The sequence below is a fragment of the Chenopodium quinoa genome, unplaced genomic scaffold, assembly GCF_001683475.1.
Source record: "Chenopodium quinoa cultivar QQ74 unplaced genomic scaffold, ASM168347v1, whole genome shotgun sequence".
Taxonomy (NCBI): Eukaryota; Viridiplantae; Streptophyta; class Magnoliopsida; order Caryophyllales; family Amaranthaceae; genus Chenopodium; species Chenopodium quinoa.
Window position 1 is genome coordinate 3,071,736 of NW_018745454.1, and position 20,404 is coordinate 3,092,139.

Here is a 20,404-nt window from a genome sequence, read left to right on the forward strand (position 1 = left end):
AAAAATAGATAGATTCAATACGTTAAAAAAAATTCAATAGGAAAACTTACAAATCAAATTATTAGCCATCCTATTTCAAAATTAGTCAAATCAAGGATTGCACTTTTTTTTTATACGCAAATTAGCTCATCAATTAACTTTTAAATTTAGATATAAAAGAAAAGGATTGATATAGCTTACCATAGAGTATTATCTAATCCCAATTCAAATTAGCATATCTTAACAAAATTGCCTTAAACGTTGATACTTAAACTAGACTACACTAAAAAAAAACTAAATCGAAATATAACGAATTACGATTTATAAGAAAGACTACATCATTTTTTTTTTACAAGCATTTTATTTATTTATTTTTTATTTAATAGGAGTATAGTTTTACAAAATTAAGATAAATGGACAAAAAGTGGATACAATTGGTTCTCTCCCAATAAAAAAAAAAAACCATAAAAAGCTCACAAATCTAGAGTTACAACTTGTAACTTGAAATACAACACAAACACACAACACCACCCTTTCCTTTCAGTTTTCTCTCTCCTCAAATTTCATTTGGTTGGGTGTTGTTTTTGGTGTGTGAGCACCAAAACCGCCTTTCCCGTTGCATTCTATATTACGCCTCTCGTTTTTTTGTTCATCTCAACTCAATTCTTTCAACCTATAAAAATTAACCAAATTTCTCAAATCATAAAACGCCAGAATTTTCTCTCTCTTCTTCATCCTTCTTTTAACAGAGACAAGTTTTCGTCTTTGTTTTATTTTACAACTATTTTATTTTTCCTGCTAATTTTTCACTTTTAACCTTTTCAATTTCTTTTAAATTTCCTACATTTTCTTCCTAAATAACCCCCATTTACTTGTTTCCTCTGTTAAATCTGGAAATTTCTGGTAAATCTTGGTGTACCCATTACATAGGAATTCTTGTCTGTGTTCTTGAGCTTCGGGAAAATAAATTATAAATTCAAAAATTTTAAAAAATATCTCTATTTTCCCATCAAGGTATTGTCTTTTTCTTGTAATTTAATGCCATTTCATTTTATTATTATGGGATTTGTTTGTTACTGTTCTTCATTATTTTCCGATTTCTGGGTGCTATTGATTTTTTATTTTTTATTTTATTTTTGTTCTTAATAATGTTGTTGAATCGTATCTTTTGGCTTGATTTAACATGTTAAACAGTTGTTTCATTGAAATTTCTGGTGATTTGTTATTTGTATAAATTGTTGCTGTTAGCTTTATACTCTAATTATTTGTTAGTTATACCTAACATTTTATTGTTATTATTCAACTATCATTTTGTGGAGGTTCAATTTTGGGTTTCAATGTTTAAAAGTTTGCAGCTTTTTCAAGAAATTACATGTGGTTTTCAGTTTAATGTGGGATAATTGAAGATTTGAATATGTCCACCTGATATATTTTGGGTATTTGGTTTTGTTTAAGCTGAGATTAGCTTTTATTATTTTTGTTGGTTTTGTTTGTACAATCTTCATATTTGGAAAATTTAAATTCTAAGTTTTGCCTGATTATTAATCTCACTAAATAATTATATGCATTTGTTAATTGTTATTTTAAATGCTATATATTTTGTATGCTGCAAAGAGGATTCCTTGGCACTTTAGTGATTTAATGTTAGTTGTCATAGCTGTTGCTGCTGTTGGTTGCTTATTTGAGCATTGTGGTAGCTAAAAAACCCGAAAACCCGACCGGGATCATTGATTTTGATTTCGTTTTTGTTACATTTGTTTAAGGATTTCAAGATTATGGTGGAGTTATCTTGAGAGCTGTTGCAGCTTTGCAGAACTTTTGAAGTTCATGTAATTTGCAGTGTTTAGTATTTTTGTGGTTTAATTTTCCTAATGTATTTAGGTTAATCCTGTTCAAAATTTAATATTGTTGGTGCTATGTGTTTGTGGTTGCTGGAATGTTTTCTGTTTGTAGGTGAAATGAAATCAATGTGAGACTGTTTTCTGTGCAGGGCAATTTTATCCCAAAACTATGGATGGAAGGGATACATGGGTTAGCCATTATCACTATGGTTCTGTGTTAAACCCTGTCAAATTCGATTCCTTTTCGGAGGTTGATGATGAGGTAAACAAAGACATAGTGTCTGTAGACTCGATTCTTCCAGATGACTTGTTGGAGAGGATTCTGGCCTATCTACCTGTTGCCAGCATTTTTAGAGCTGGTTGTGTTTGCAAGAGATGGAACGATATAGTGACTTCGAAACGTTTTTTGTGGAATTTTTCTGTCCATGTTCTATCACATAAGCCTTGGTATTTCATGTTTATCAGCACTGATGAATCTTTTGGGTATTCCTATGATCCTGGCCTTAAGAAGTGGTATGGCATTGACCTGCCTTACTTTGTTACCTCTAATTGGTTCGTTGCTTCCTCTTTCGGTCTTGTTTGCTTCATGAACAATGATAGCAGAAGTGAGCTCCATGTTTACAACCCCATCACCAAATGCAGCAAGAGGCTCATGGAGCCTCCAGGCATTAAATTCTCTGATTATACTGCCCTCACAATATCTGTTGATAGGATATCTCACAACTACAATGTCTCGATTGTGAAATCGAAACAAGTACCAGACAACTTCTACCAATGGGATCTCTCCATTCATATCTATAGCTCTGAAACAATGATGTGGGTGTCTCCACTCACGGAAGTTTTAAACGGGTGGAGAGCTGGTGATGAGTGTGTGATTTGTGACGGTGTTCTCTACTTTTTGCTCTACTCTACTGGTGGTGGAATGCCTGATAAACGCCATGGCTTGATCAAGTACAATCTCTCAAGCCGCTCACCCCGTGGCTTGTTGATGAGGAATTTTATCCCAGCCCCTTGCCCTTTAACGTGTGGTCGATTGATGAACCTCAAGGAGAAGTTGGTGATGGTAGGAGGGATCGGGAAACAGGATCGTTCTGACATAATCAAAGGGATAGGGATTTGGGTCTTAAACGGAAACGAATGGCAAGATGTAGCTCGGATGCCACACAAGTACTTTCAAGGTTTTGGAGAGTTCGATGATGTATTCGCTAGTAGCGGAACTGATGATCTGATATACATCCAGAGCTTTGGTGCACCAGCCTTGCTTTTGTTTGACATGAACCTAAGGCAATGGAAATGGTCACAGAAATGTCCTGTTACAAAGAGGTTCCCTCTTCAGCTTTTCAATGGTTTTTGCTTTGAACCTAGGCTTGAAGTTTCTCCTTAAGGTTGGGGAACTTTAGTTATTTGCTTTTACTACTACTAGTATCTCTCAACCCCACCAAAAAAAAAACCTGTTTTTCATTTGTCATTTGGTTATGATAACATCTATCTTTCAGAACAGTGCATAACAAAACATACCAGCTGGAAAAATGTCTGCATCCCCCCCAAAAAAAAATTGTTTACTTTTAAATCTTTTGCAATCAACAGCTGAGCTCAAGTACAAGTTCTGATCACCTAGGGATTGAAATTCAAAAAAAAAAAAAAAAGTAAAATTTTTCACTTTTTCCTTTTATTAATTATGTCTTTTTGTGTTTGTGCCATAAGTATAACAACAAATTGGTTGTTTTTATACAGTGCTGCAGACAAAATTGTCCTAGCTTTTACTTTTTTTTTTTCATTAATGAAGAAGACATTATTTTTTTGAGTAATATAGTATGAAATACTATGTTTGTTGTATACAAAAAATTATGATTATATAGGTTGTCCTTTTATGTTTTGGTTGGTTGTGAGCAAATATTTGAGTTGATTTTACTGATAATGGTAGAAAATATGTTTGTCTTGAGGGAAAAAGGTGGTGATATTTGAAGCTAATGCTTAGCTAGTTTCAGCAATCTTTGGAAGGCCCAAATCCAAGATTTTGAAAGGTGGTGCAACTGCCTTGAGATGGGTTTTTGGGGATTGAGGTTTCTTTATTTTTTTGGTGGTTTTGTCTTTCCTAGGAAGGGGAAAGGGACTTTAAAGTCAATATAATGGAATGGCCCTCCATGCCTATCTAGTTTTTACTTCCAATTCTTAGCATCAATTATTATGTCTTTGAATAAACTTCATATACAACTATGCATACAACATAGTTGTTGGCTGAATTATTCTATCCAAATACTACTATTACTTCATCCATTTGGGTTTAGTCCCCTTTGGTAATTAGCTGGTTTTATTACAGTAGTTTGTAAAAAATGCCGGGTAAAATTAGCTTGTAATTTGTAGCATTTTGTTATTTGAACATGTGAAATGACATACAAGTATATAGGGTAGTATGGATGTAAAGTTGTCACTTGGTTAAAACTCATAACCATCTAACCTAAAATACTCCATTTTTTTATTTTTCCCATTGTTTAGAGCACAACAAACTCGTTGATCCAACTCCTAACCAAACGACCGAAATAGTAAATTTATGCAGTCAACACTCTAAATTGGCCAAATCGGCACATTTTGATTCAAATACTCCTAACCAAACAAAGCCTTATATGAACATTGCTTGTTCTAGTTATACAATCAACGTGACAATCAAAGTCAGATTGAAGTAATATGCTGTATGAATTACAACATTATTGTATCGAAATTGTAGAACAACAAATGTCAATCTACAACCACTTTAGCCTTTCAATGATCTTAACCTACGAAGTTATAAAACTAACCTAATATCAACATAAATTCATAACAATAAATATATAGATGGCTATAGTATATACTTCTTCAATTGAATCCTCACTTTGTTGGAATGTAGAAAGTTGATGGTACAAGTGTACAACCTTTTTCTTCTTTATTAATTGTTTTTTGGGTAATGTTTGATTAGTGTAATTAGGACTAGGACCACAAACATCCTATAGTAGTAGGGAGATTGGGAATGCATGCCATTGCTCTTTTCCACTTTCTATTAACATATTCATGTCAGCTGGGAGATGTCTATACCTTAAGGCATGTGCCCTCCTTTTAATTATTTGTTAAAATAATTTTTAAAACATCCTAAAAATATTAAACCAATAAAAGTACTAGTTCTAATGTTGTGGCCTTTAAATTGTAGGAAAGTGTCCCAAATATGCAAGCTGGGGTGTTTTCTGGCAATGTTAAGTTGCTATTTAGGGTTAATATTGCCTCCCCTACAATCATCTAAGGCTGCTATACATTTTGCCTTTTGTTATTAAGGCCCTGTGGTCCTTTTAATCATGTGAATGTCTGTCTTTTATAAATAGTACCTAGGTTTTTTTAGGCAACTATCAATAGTTATCACCCTTTGGTTATGTCATGCTCGGTTTGCTATATATGCAACTGTGGTCCTCGCGGATTTAAAATTTTTTAAATGGAAATCTTAATTATTGAATTCTTGTATGTTCTTTTCAGCTTAATTAGTTCGGTTTAGTTCAATTTCAATCAGTTTAGTTCAGTTCAACTCCTAACTTCCTTCTTTCATAAACAATTCATTTCACCTCTATTCAGTTCAATTCAGTTTAGCTCCCATCAATTCAGTTCAGTAAATTAGAACATACCCAACTTGACAATTTTTCTATATTTAAAACATTGTTCGATAAATGGTTTTTTTTTTTTGGCTATTTCATTAAATTTTGACTTGTAGCTTTTTATTATGGTCTGATAGTCAATGTATGTGTTTTGTAATTGACTTTTTACTTAGCTAAAAGGCAATGTATGTTAACCTAACTTTACTGTTAGAGACCTGAGATATCAAAAAAATATATTTGTCTTTTATCAAACACATATAACCAATATGAAAATCGAAACAAACAAAAACTAGCCAAACCAATTAAGACTCAAGAGATGCAAAACAAGGCCTAAATTTAGGTGGATCATGTAAAATCATTTTTTATTTAAAAAGTCCAGACCTAAAAAGTACCTTTTCCTTCTTTTTTATAGTTTCTTTCTAGATGGGGCATATATTAAGAAATTTGAAAGAGAAAGAGATAGAAAATTATTTTTTACCTATGGGTAGATGGTAGAAGTTAAACTCAAGTTACCCAATTTTCACCTCTTACCCCAAATTGAAAATATTTTTAAAACAATTCCAAAATTTTATGGGCCTGACTATATCAGAAGTTCTAAAATTAGCATCCAAATCTAGATCTTGCAAATGTTGCAATAATTATATTAATATTCAAGCACTAGTAATATTACACAAAGACATTGGAGTTTCAAAATCATGGGTTTAAGTGGTCATGTTAGCCTGTTTAGAGTAGATTCTCCTTGTTTGATTTGGTAGAATTAGCTAGTTTAGTCAACTAGCATAATTAACAATTTTTACAAATGTTTGATGTTAGTCCTACAAATCAAATGTCGGTACCCTAATCCCTCAAATCACAATCAATTCTTCTACAAAGCCTAGAATTCTCTAATCCCTTTACATATAAACTGCCAAATTAGGGAAAAAAAAAAAACTTGCAATTAAAAAAAAAAAGGGAAAGCAACCTCAAATCAGCCATAAAGGGAAAGAGGAAACCAAATGGAAATTTTAAATATCAATCAAAAAATGTACCCATCAGTCACCATATTCATCTATTGAAAGCTCCGCTGGTTAAAATGACATTGATCTTATATAATGAATTATAAAAGAAAAATAATATATCAACTTTTGAGAGATTGTTAGTTTCATCAAAATATATATTTTTAAGATTTTAACTTTTTTTTTTTCTTTTTATATGAAAGATATTTATGGTCAAGATGTACAAGAAAAACTATGTAAAAGCAAAGTGAATTGGGTGGGTGGAACTATCTAATTTGTCTTTAAATTGTCAATTTACCGATTTACAATTTGCACAAATTTTATTAACTCAAGCCTACCAAGAACATTTATAACAATATATAATGATCATATATGGTTTCAAACGGTATTATATGACCCCGAGATGTATCTCCTAAAATGACAAGTCATTTCGACACCTGGCCCCAAAACCTCTAAAATTTCTCAAAAAACATGGATAAATGCCTTCAATTTTGGAATTTTTTGACTTTTTTTCGCCCTGAAATCAAAATTGCCAAAATGTTTACCATTAGCCCTAATACCCTCCAAGAGTCCAATTGGGTGGGTTGAACCATCCAATTTGCCTTTCAACGGTCAATTTACCGGTTTACAACTTGCACGGATTTCATTAACTTAAGTCTACCACGAACATTTATGATAACATATAATCATCATTAATGGTTCCAAACGGCATTATATGACCCCGAGACGTATCCCCTAAAATCTCATTTTTTTTCGACACCGGGCCCCGAAACCTTCGAAATTTATAAAAAAACATGGATATTAGCCTTCAATTTTGGAATTTTTTGACTTTTTCGCACGGAAATAAAAATTACCGAAATTTTTACCATGGTCCCGTACACCCCCCGGGAGTCCAATTGGGTGGGTGCAATCATCCAATTTGCCTTTAAACAACCAATTTACCGGTTTAGAACTTGCAACGATTTCATTAACTCAAGCCTACCAAGAACATTTATGACAACAATTAATGATCATATATGGTTCCAAACAACATTATATGACCCTGAGATGTATTCCCAAGAATTTCATGACTTTTAGATACCGGTACCCGAAGACTCCAAATTTCTCAAAAAGCGTGGATATTCGCCTTTAATTTTTGAATTTTTTGACTTTTTTTTTCGCCCGATAATAAAAATTACTGAAATGTATACCATGGTCCATAATACCCTCCCGGATTCCAATTGGATAGGTGGAACCATCAAATTTGCCTTTAAACGACCAATTTACCGATTTACAACTTGTACCGATTTCATTAATTCAAGCCTACCACGAAAAATTATGACAGCATATAAAGATCATATATGGTTCCAAACGGCATTATATGACCCCGAGATGTATCCCCAAAAATCTAAAGGCTTTTTGACAACGGGCCTCAAAACCTCCAAAATTTCTCAAAAAGCGTGGATATTAGCTAGCCTTCAATTTTGGAAAATTTTTAACTTTTTTTGCCCGAAAATAAAATTTGACAAAATATTTACCATGGTCCCTAATACCCTCCGAGGGTCCCATTGGATGTGTGAAACCAGGTCATCCAATTTTAAACGACAAATTTACCCATTTACAACTTGCACCGATTTCATTAACTCCAATCTAGCACGAACATTAATGACAACATAATACAACATATAATAATCATATATGGTTTCAAACGGCATAATATGACACAAAGATGTATTCCTTGGAATTTCAAGACTTTTCGACAACGAGTCTCGAAACCTTCAAAATTTCGCAAAATGCGTGGATATAGTCTTAATTTTTGGAATTTTTTTTTTTACTTTTTTCTCTCGGAAATAAAATTTTCCAAAATGTTTACCATGGTCCCTAATATTCTCTGGGAGTCCAATTAGCTAGGTGGAACTATCCAATTTCCTTTTAAACGGTCAATTTACCGGTTTACAACTTGCACTGATTTTTTTTAACTCAAGCCTACCACGAACATTTATGACAACATATAATGATCATATATGGTTCCAAACGGCATTATATGACCCCGAGATGTATTCCTTCAAATCTCACGGACTTTAGACACCGGGCCTCGAAACATCCAAAATTTCTCAAAAAACGTGGATATTAGCCTTAAATTTTGGAATTTTTTGACTTTTTTTTGCCTGAAAATAAAAATTGGCGAAATGTTTACTATGGTCCCTAATATCCTCCGCGAGTCCAATAAGTTGGGTGGAACCATCCAATTTGCCTTTAAATGGTGAATTTACTGGTTTACAACTTGCTCCGATTTCATTAACTAAAGCCTACCACTAACATATATGACAACATATAAGTATACAACGATCATTTATGGTTTAAAATGGTATTATATGACCCCGAGATGTATCCCCTAAAATCTCTAAGTTTTTCGACACCGGATCCTGAAACTTTAAAAATTTCTCAAAAAAAGTGAATATTAGCCTTTAATTTCGGAATTTTTTGACTTATTTTTGCTCGAAATAAAAAATTTCAAAAATATTTACCATGGTCCCTAATACCCTCCGGGCGTCCAATTGGGTGGGTGAAATTATCCAATATACCTTTAAACGACCAATTTACCGATTTACAACTTGCACTGATTTCATTAACTCAAGCCTACCACGAAAATTTATGACAACATATAATGATCATATATGGTTCCAAACGCCATTATATGACCCCGAGATTTATTCCCTAGATTTATAATACTTTTCGACACCGGACCCCGAAACCTCCAAAAATTCGCAAAATGCATGGATATTAGACTTCAATTTTGGAATTTTTTGACTTTTTTTCGCTCGGAATTAAAAATTGGCGTAATTTTTACAATGTTCCCTAATACCCTTCGGGAGTATACTTGGTTGGGTGGAACCATCCAATTTGCCTTTAAACGGCCAATTTACTAGATTACAAGTTGCGCTGATTTCATTAAGTCAAGCCTACCACGTACATTTATAACACAAATAATCATCATATAGGGTTCCAAACGAAATTATATGACCTCGAATTGTATTCCCTAAAATTTCAAGACTTTTCGACACCGGGCCTCGAAACCTCCAAAATTTATCAAAAAACGTGGATATTAGCCTTTAATTTTGGAATTTTTAAACCTTTTTCGTCCGGAAATAATAATTGCCGAAATTTTTACCATGGTCCCTAATATCCTTCGGGAGTCCAATTGGGTAGGTGGAACCATCCAATTTGCCTTTACACGACAATTTAATTACCGGTTTACAACTTGAACGGATTTCATTAACTCAAGCCTACTACAAACATTTATGACAACATATAATAATCATATATGGTTCCAAACGATATTATATGACCTCGAGATGTATCCCCTAAAGTATTAATACTTTTCTACACCGGGTCTCGAAACCTCCAAAAATTTTCAAAAAGCGTCGATATTAGCCTTCAATTTTGAAATTATTTGTTTTTTTTCGCCCGAAAATAAAAATTACCGAATTGTTTACCATGGTACTAATACCCTCCGGGAATCCAATTGGGTGGTTAGGTGGGTGGAACCATCCAAATTTCCTTTAAACGACCAATTTTCTGGTTTACAAGTTGCACCGATTTCATTAATTCAAGCCTACCATGAACATTTATGACAACAAATAATGATCATATATGGTTCCAAACGACATTATATGACCCCCAAGATGTATCCCACAGAATTTCAAGACTTTTCGACACCGGGCCCTGAAACCTCCAAAATTTCTCAAAAAGCGTGGATATTAGCTTTTAATTTTGGAATTTTTTGACTTTTTTCCGCCTGGAAATAAAATTGACGAAATGTTTACCATGGTCCCTAATACATTCCGAGAGTCCAATTGGGTGTGTGGAACCATTCAATTTTCTTTTAAACGACCAATTTACCGATTTACAACTTGCACCGATTTACCGGTTTACAACGACCAATTTAATTAACTTGCGCCGAACCCGACTTGAACCGAAATTGATCCAAACCCGTTTTAACCCGTCAAAATCAAAATTTAACCCGACTTGTTAATAACTTGACCTGAATTCAATCTGGTCCGTTTCTAACTCGACCTGAATTTAACCCAACCTGTTACAAACCCAACCCGAAATCAACCCGACTTGTGATTGACCTGACCCAAATTCAACCCGACTTGTTATTCACCCGACCCGAATTTTACCATACTTATTATTTACCCAACCCAAAAATTCAACCTGATCTGTTACTAACCCGACTCAAAAGTAACATGACTTGTTATTGACCCAACCTAAATTCAACCCAAATTATTTTTGACCTGATTTCAAATCACCTTAAATGCAATTTAGAGTTTTATACCACCTTATTATTGTTGATCAAAGCATTTTATCTTGGGAGACCAAGTCGGTCCAGGTCAGCAAAAGAAAGGAGCATGATCCTCAAATTTAAGAGTTAAATATAGCATATATTTGTTGTATGGTCAAAGGAGATAATTATCTTCCTAAATTATAGACTGTGCTTCCCTATTATATTGCCACATATATTATAGTCAAAGGAAATAATTAGCTTGATAAAAATAATTATTATATATTTATAGTTCGTTGAACCCGAATATGACCTGACTTGGAAATGATCCGACCTGATTGTAACCTGCAAATTAATGACTTGAACATACCCCGACTTGAATCCGATAATGACCCGACTTGGAAATGACCCAACCTGATTATAACCCGCAAATTATTGATTTGAACCGAACTCGACTTAAACCCAAGAATGACCCGACTTGAAAATGATCCGACCTGATTATATTCCGCAAATTATTGACTTGAACCGAACCCAACTCAAATCCGAGAATGACTAGACCTGATTCTAACCCGCAAATTATTGATTTGAACCGAACCCGACTCGAACTCAAGAATTACCCTAACCCGTTTTAACCTGAATTAAACCCGACCTATTGTTCACCCGACACGAATGTGACCCGACCTGTTATTAAACCGACCTAAAATCGACTGAAACCTGATAAGATCAGAAGTATGACCTGACGTGATCTAATTCAAGCATGACCCAACCCAAACCCGACCCGCAAAGGTTATGGAATTAATCTGAAATGACCCAACTTAAGTTGACCCGACCCGTTTACCCGAATTAACATCTCTATGTAGTATGTATAACCTTAATTCTCTAATTGGTGAGGAACCTTAAAAGGTCCCCTTATAAATACGTGAAAATCCTCCTTGTGGAAGATTCATCACTTAAAAAATTCTCCGTAGTCTCTGTCTAAGAGAATCTCGGCATCCCAAAGTAAAACCAAAGACAAAATTGTGGTTAAATAGCTAGAGTATAAGCAATACTATATTTAATTTTCAATGTGGGATGACAATGGGTCCAGGATGCTACCCTAAAATATGGGTATTGGTCCAATTTTTTAGACCCTATGGGTATGGGTATAAGTGGTATTGGGTATAGTAAGGTTTGGGCACAATGTATTCAGACCCAGACCCTACTCAGAGTCCCAGACCCTTCTTGCGAACCCATCAAACCCAGACTCGTACTTATACCCGTCCAATTTACTAAATTAAAAAAATTAAATCAAATAATACTTGTGAAACCCTAAGTATGTAAGGAGCTTATAGCCGCCTTGCATCGTACACGTTAGTCACCCTAGTAATTGATACAATAAGAGTAATGGCTATGATAATACTGGTTTTTTTTTTTTTTTTTTTTTTTTTTTGGACGGGGATGTTAATAGATGTTATTGCTACAATTATTGTTGTTAATAGAAGTGGGGTTAGCTAGTTTTGTCATACCAGTACAATAAGTTGAAATCCCACATTGATAAGAATAGGAAATATAATTCAGTTTAATTATGGTTCTCTATGTTCGAAGGTTACCTATCTGCTATAGATAGGTAGCTTGTGTCAATATTGAATTCGATTGCCTTCAGCTAGCTGATGTGCAAATAGCCATCCATTTTTGTTTTCATTTTGATGGACTAATTCAGTTTAGTTATATACGTCTGGGTGTACCGGATACTCATAGGTATTTTGTTTTTATTTTGATGATTGTTTTTCATTTATTAATTCATCAAATAAACAGCAACACTAACCTTGGGTTAGTTAGGTATACGGTACACCCGGCAGTATATAAAAATTTCTCAATTATTTAAGAAAACTCCCTCGAATATGTGCAGTTCAATGTAAAATTCCTCGATCCTCCCCTAAAAAAATGCAAAACACAGCATTAGGTATTATGTTCAGTACCAAACGCGTCAGCTAGGTTGGAAATAGATTGATTATTAACTACCATAACAGAAACTGCCGTGTTTGTTATTCCACAATATTAACGCCATCATTCCTAGACAAACAAAAAAACAAAAATAATCAATTAAAAAATATTATATTTTTATGAGAAACCCCCATCAAATAAATCATTAATCTTCTCAAACAGAAAATAATAATTCTGAATTTTTTTTTCCTATATTAATTAATTTCCTGAATTCAGAATTGGGGAGAACAAAGAAATTGTTGATGAATCGCTAGACTTCGCTCTATCTCTCTCTTCATTGGTTGTTTGGGCAAATTAGGTAAGCTAATTTTTGTTAATTAATTGTGTATTTGGTATTGTTTAAGATCTAGGATGATCTGAACGAATTGACAATTATGTCTATAAGTAATCATTTTTGTAGCTACTTTCGGATATAAAATTTTTTGCTGACATTCTCAAGTAACGAATTTGTTTGAATTTGTCCTCTTTAAATTGTTATTTTAAAGTTGGGGTTACGGTTGAATTGACATTGACAATCATGTGAATCTCGTGGTGTTATGTTATTGTATTATTCATATATGCATTGCATTTTGGGTTATAATGATCGAGTGTTAGATCTTAACTTCACGAAAAAAATGGAAAGTGAAACAAGATTTGACTTTTTGAGTTACAAGTTGTTATTGATGAAGCCTCTCCGACGCTCAAGTTAGTAATGGTGTATAGACAAGTTGTACAATTGGATAGCCAATGTTACCTTCACTTATCAGCCATATTGTATAACTCCGTAGTAATTAGTTGGTAGACACTTGGGTTTTTGGGCCATGTATAAGTCTTATATGTCATCTACAAATGGAGTATTAGGCCCAATAATCTACCTTTGTCCAGGGATGTAGTAGTCCATACCTAGTCAAGTAAGGCCACTTGATGTTTGGGTTATACTTCGTAGTTTGTCTATACAAGTAGTTTCCAATGCAACTTGTTATGTTATTACTCGTACTAGTTTTTAGGCCTGAGCGATGCCTTGGATTATTGCATGAATAATTTTTCTTAAACATAACATTCACGAATGAATTATATGGGAAACTTGTTCAAACTACAAGCTATTCATTTCGATTCTGATTTCTAATCCTTAGATTTCAAGACCTAATGGTTTGTACTACCTTAATCATGTCTAAGAAGTGTTATTGACCGTTAATATCTATACATCGGGGATTAGAAAGGAGGTTAAGCGTTAGTTTATTGTCACATAACGTTAGTAGTACTTGTAAGAAGTTAATGTAACATTCCAGTTTTGATTAAAATCATCTTTGTTAGTCTTAATAAGAGGTGGATTCAATTGAAGGTGTATGGCCTTGCTTAGGAAGCAGCTTTCGTTTTCATCTTCGAGCTTCAAATCTTCAAGAAGTACAAACATACATTACCCTTTAAACTCAAGTCATCCGCCTGGTACAATCTCTGAATTTGTTTGGAAAGATTACAGCCCTGTCCTTTTCAGGTTCTTGTTTTTAAACTTTTTTCTTACAATTTTATTACTAGCTGCATCCTCTGTGTGATATGTTGTGCCATATTATAAGCGCGATTTGTTTGTCTATAAACTCTCTTACAGAAATATACAAGAGCTTGGAGATGTTAATTATGATGATTACATGATATCAGTGTGCAACCATGAAAATCTCTTGGAATTGACAGTGCGCGGCTCTGGTAAGCCGTTCCAAGTATCTCATGATGACCGATTTGTCATAAAAACCTTGCGCAAATCTGAAGCTAAGGTAAATTTTTTAACAATAATTTTTCATTTTTGAAGTATACAGAATCATGTAACAATGTTTGAGCCCTTTGAAAATTGTATATTTATCTAATACTAGTATCTTGTAGGTACTCTTAGAGATGCTTCCAAGCTTCTACGATCACATTCAGAAGTACGGAAACTCCCTCTTAGCCAAGTACTATGGCCTTCATGCTACAAGACCTGGTAGCGGAGGTACAAAGGTAAAGATTAATTCGTGTACACCGGAAGAGATGAAATTTAGGCCTTAGCTTGCTCTGCATATTATGTTAGACCTTAGATAATAGTGTAGGATAAACATTGTTGTGATAGTTAAACTCCCTCGATCTCAATGCAGATATATTTTGTTGTAATGGAGAACCTGTTACGAACAGAATTGCAAATACACAAACGATATGATCTTAAAGGCTCATCACAAGGAAGAAGTGCCACTAAAAATGGAACTCAACCCATATTAGCCTTAAAAGACCCTGAATTTGATTTCTGCTTTTACCTCAATTTTTCCATTCAAAGTCAGATCCTAGAGTGAGCTTCCTAATCATAAGTATTTGTTTCGACGAACAAAAAAAAAAAAAAACATAGAGCAGCTAGCTGTAGAAACAGAAGATCAGCACTAAAATGACTTTGGCTTTGTGTTTATAGGCAAATTAAGCTAGACTGTAAATATTTGGAGGAGCAAGGAATCATGGATTATAGTTTGTTGCTTGGTATACATGTGGAACAAACACGTCGAGGTATGTACATGCTTATCAAGTCATACACTTCCAATTTTTTAATCACTCATCGTATAATATTTATGGAATAATCAATAATCTTAATATCTGCCAAATACTAACAGGAAGATTATTTGGAACAGAGAAAGTAGTATACAGGCAATGTACTTAACCTTTGTTCTAGTGATACACGTTCAATTTCTTAGGATGATACTACGCATCTTTCTTGTGCTAAAAGTTGTTTATTTTCAAGCAAAATTTTGCTTAATATTTGGAAAAATGATCAATTGACTCTATAATCATATCTTGCAAGTAGATTCAGAAAAAGGACGCCCGTGTCATGATCCATTACAAGTACAAAACGGAATGGACCGTACACAATCTGAGATTGTGGAACCATATCACAGTCGAGACCCTACTTTTTCACACTTCTTCACAACAGCTTCTGCAACAGAAGCTAATAGGTTGGTTTTACTCCCAACATGGTGCATATTTTGGACTAAGTAACCCAACTCGTTTAATTAAATGGGTCAATCGTGTAGGCTTTTTTCAAAACTAACTAGAAGACTTTCACGTGTCTAAAATATGTTGTAATAACAGGCCTAATGTTACAAGATTTGGAGCAAAAATTCAAGCACGAGCAGTTAAAGTGCGTCAATGTGTACCCAAGGAAAGCAACCACAGTTCCTCAAAATTACAAGACTCCAAGAATGTCTACTTGTTTCTAGGAATAATTGATTTCTTACAAGATTACAACGTGATGAAACGACTCGAGCATGCTTACAAGTCGTTGCACTATGATTCCAAGACAATCTCATCTGTGAATCCTAATTTTTATGCAACTCGGTTTCAGGATTTCCTCTCCAAAGTATTCCTCGTGGAAGAATCGAGTAGCCCTCAACCCGAAAGGCTAGTAATACAGAAAGCCACGAGTTTGCAGTCTTAACAAATTGCTTAAATATGATTTAGACATTTCTAGATAAGAGTTTTGTTACACAAGCACAAGCTTGTACGAGTATATATATTAGAATAACTTTTTTTTTTGGTTCTCTACCTTGGTTATACGTAAATTTGAGTTACTCGATTGGTCAATGATTACTCGATTGGTGAGGAGTTCCCTGATCGATCAAGAGTTATCTAGTCAGTATTTTAATGTGTATCAGCTTACCACACGGTATGATTCACTACACAAAAAGACGGTTTAAAAAAAGAATTCCGGTAATGCTCTTTTGGGTACGCACAACATGAACATCATGCAGTTTATAGTGGAAAGGATGGGTGCCCAAATATATGGGCTACGTATAATTTATTTGTGGGCCCCGCTTCTCCTCTCAACGGTAAGAGATATCAACGGTCCATAATGCCAGCCTGCCTAACTGTAAGTATATGGGTTTTCATTTTGTGGGCCCATAGTACTACTTATGCTACTGTATCATACATGCTGTGATATTAGTGAAGAGAAGTGATTCACAATTAATGTGAGTCTATTGAAAAATCAAGACAAGTCCACCACTAAAATGAGAGACAATACTAGTTCTAAATGCAAGTTTAAATACATGGAAAACTCTTGATGAGAAGGGTAAAAAAATCCGTATAATTTCGTAAGTGTCCAATAACTAAATCTCTAAAACTCGTATATTTTCAAAAACAGTTGATGCAAGAACTTTAACATAAACTAATATAATCTTAATTTGCTACAAATAGGAAGTGTTAATCATTACAAAACATACTATATTGTATTTAGTATTGTTGAGATAGTACATTGCATGCATGCTAGATTAATAAATCTAGTAATACATTTTTAGTAATATAATCTTAGGCATGCGTAATGGCACGTGTATAGTAATGAGTATAATTACATTCACCAAAATATCCGTACAAGTACAAGCTAGGAGATGGTTTAGAAGAACGAAATGAAGATGATCGATGTTAGCATGCATTAGGTCATCTTATTGATTATTCTTGACCTATAGAGTAAGCACTAGACATTCTCTAATATCAAGAGCTATATCTATATTAATCTATTGTTACGAGTATTTATGTGAGCCTAACCTAATTATCAAAATAATTTCATAATCTTTGTGTTTGTTCTTTATAGGAAACTGCAAAAGAGTACAATAAACCCATCAACAAATTAAAGAAGTTTTGGACCACAAACATTCATCTTGTAGTATACTTTGTAGACGTTGTAGTATATATTTATGGAGTCCAAAGTGTTGTCTTTTCTGACATTAAAATGTGGTGAAATTAATTGTTTTTTCCCCTGAACTTACAGCTGTACCAACTAATGGGACCCACATATGTACAATCACTGATAGATGACTCAACCTTATAACCTGTGATCTGTAAATTTCTGAATTTTGAACAACAGATCGAACAAGCAGTAAATAAATTTTGGTGAATAATTGTTTATGACATGTTTCAGTGACATAGATTGCACATAAAGTCTTGGCTTTCTAATCAAGAGCTACATTGAACAATACATACTACGTATTTTTTTTGTCAAAAATACAGTAGTGAATTTTAGAAACAAAGAAAGGGCTCCTATGATTTTTATTAAAAGGACGATTAAGGGTTTGTTTTCATTGACTGAACTGAACTGAACTGAACTGAACTGAACTTATTAGAACTGAGATGAACTGAAATGAAATGAATGTTTTATAAGAGAAGAAAATTAGGAGCTATGCTGAATTTAACTGAACTTATTAAAATTAAATTGAACTGAACTGAAAATAATCGTATGAGAACAGACCCTAATAGGTTTAAGAGACTATATAAAGTATATCTAAATAAGTTCGTCCTCCTTTTTTCGAGTTTGCAAAGTAATTACTATTGAGTAGTTCATTATATTGTTAATTCATAATCCATAATGTACTAATTAAATCATATATTCCTTTATGTTTAAGCAATTGCGCCTAAGTTGTCCATGGATAAACATAATACTACGTACTTAGTACAATTATTTGTGAGTTGTCCATGTCTATATCCGGTTCACATTATTTTATTTTTTCGAAACAACTCCATACATGATTTGTCTTATCCCATGCAAAAGAAATTATAATCATAATAATTTGAAAAAAATTTCTCAACTGAAATTGATAGCTAAGGGCCCTAAAGATTACAAGGATTCCAATGACATCCCATAATTTAAACCATAATCTATAAACCTGCTGATTACAAATAATGCTAGTTGAAGATTTTTACTATACCTTCATAATTGCGATTTAGAGTCAGCTATAGAATTAAAGTAAATATGGAATAAATAAATAAAATCTTCTACATTGGGTAAATATGTTAGAGAATCATATCGATATGATTCTCTAGCTTTAATTTCTTTGTACATGCAAATCTTCATACACCAACTGTAAAAAGTTGGGTGTAAGCTAAGGCAAAGAATCATATTTAATTTGAAATTATTACTGTAATCCGTGTATTTATTAAAGATGAAAATCAATAGCATTTAGATTTAGATACACATCCTGTCCAAAAAAAATAAAAATAAAAAAATAAATAAAAAATAGATACACAATAACACAAATGCATATTCTATAAATCATTAATTTGGGAATGTTTTGGATTTGTGGAGATTGATGTCAATTAGTTATTGATTAGAGTATATAATATATATGATGATTTAAAAATTTTAGGGAAATTCTCAATGGTGCTCATCAACTTTTTATTTTTCTCAATGGTAAACACTAGAATTTTCAATTATCTTTGGTAATCATAAATTCTTAATATATATTAACAATAGCATTAATGATATATTTTAGGATATAATCTTTAACTAGGGTTAGTTTTATATTAATAGTTAAATAATTTTTTTTTTAAAAAAAAAAACACCACCCATCCCCCACCAACCCAGCAGGCAGCCACCCCTCAAGCCATCCCTCGACCCACCACCCAATACTTCACCGGCGCACCAAAACCCCTTTTCCTCAGCACCATCGCCGTGTTAAACCCCTCCCCAATCGTATTTCCCTTCCAGAAACCCCCCTCCCTCTCCACGAATTCCCCTAAAACCATCACACCATCCCTTAAAAACCTTAACCGGACCTTCCCAGCCATGGCTAGGGTTCCGATTGGGGTTTTTTCGAGGGTTGTAGATGGTTTTTGGAGTATTTCGCGGGGATAGGAGGCCGCGCTGATGGGCTTCAAGGTCCGGACCGACCGGCGTTGGGGTCTAGCGCGACAGACGCCGAGTGAGCCCTGCATCGGGGCTGGCTGTTTGGGCGTAGGTGGAGGTGGCGGGTTGGGGCGGTTGGGGTTGAATTGGAGGAAGGGTTTGAATGGGGTTTCGGTGAGAGAAAGAGGGGGTTTGGGGGATGGGGCGTTGGTTTAGGGGAGGGACGACTGCTGGGAAGGCCGGCGCGCCGGCGAGGGTGGAGTCAAGGTCTGGGTGTCGGCAGGTGTGGCGTCAATGGTGGCAAGGGTGGCACCATGGCAGGGAGGAAGGTTGGCAATTGGTGGTGGCTGACTTTTGTTTTTTTTTTTTTCTAAACTTTTATTTAATTGTAAAAAATTAAAATAAACCTAACCATAGTTAACTTTTAATACAAAACTATCATTAATGTTATAAATAACTTTATGTAATAATTTCATGATTACCAAGGATAATTTGTTTTTTTTGCTATTTACCATTGAGAAAAAGAAAAACCTCAAGAGCACCATTGAGAATTTCCCAAAATTTTAAAAAGTCGCATATAACTATATAAGGATTTATTGAGAGAAATGCATAAAATGTTGCAATTGGACTTTTATTTTGGAGGCTTTATAAAGCTATAATGCTAATAGAGCTAATTATGGAGTAACATATTAGGAGTAATCCATTTAAAAAAATTGAGCCTTGGACTTGTATACAAATAATACGACATTCTACACTACTACGTACTAGATTTGTGAGGGTTTTCATTCCATAATAGTAGACTATGGTAGTTAAAGTGTCGTCAAAATATGTAAATAATTGGAATGAATATAACACGCGCATCAATATAATTAAACTCTCATTACAAAGAGCGATAATAAAAGAATCACAAATAATAGCAAAATTTATAATCGTACTATATTATTCAATAAATTGGCATAATATATACCAATTAGTTATTGCGAAAGAAACATTAATTCAAGCTCGGGTATTGAACTTAGGCATAAGGGCTTGGAGTAATAGCTCACGTAGAGAAAGCCACAAACAACAGCAATCCAAAGATTATAACAGGAACAAGGAGGAACATTATCGGCGGCGACGGCAGT

General features: G+C 34.0%; 2 protein-coding genes across 2 annotated transcripts; both read left to right on the plus strand.

Moving 5' to 3' along the window:
• The first annotated feature begins 347 nt into the window (after positions 1 to 347).
• On the plus strand, positions 348 to 3,466 carry LOC110714177 (F-box/kelch-repeat protein At3g61590-like). The gene is made up of 2 exons (XM_021892657.1): positions 348 to 993; positions 1,970 to 3,466. The coding sequence occupies exon 2, from the start codon at positions 1,990 to 1,992 to the stop codon at positions 3,202 to 3,204; it is 1,215 nt and encodes a 404-aa protein (XP_021748349.1). The 5' UTR covers positions 348 to 993; positions 1,970 to 1,989; the 3' UTR covers positions 3,205 to 3,466.
• A 10,535-nt stretch (positions 3,467 to 14,001) lies between these two features.
• Positions 14,002 to 16,100, plus strand: LOC110714353 (phosphatidylinositol 4-phosphate 5-kinase 10-like). Its single transcript, XM_021892860.1, has 7 exons — positions 14,002 to 14,150; positions 14,262 to 14,424; positions 14,531 to 14,644; positions 14,779 to 14,966; positions 15,084 to 15,175; positions 15,471 to 15,618; positions 15,755 to 16,100. Exons 1-7 carry the CDS (start codon positions 14,002 to 14,004, stop codon positions 16,098 to 16,100), a joined length of 1,200 nt encoding a protein of 399 aa, XP_021748552.1.
• Positions 16,101 to 20,404: the final 4,304 nt, after the last annotated feature.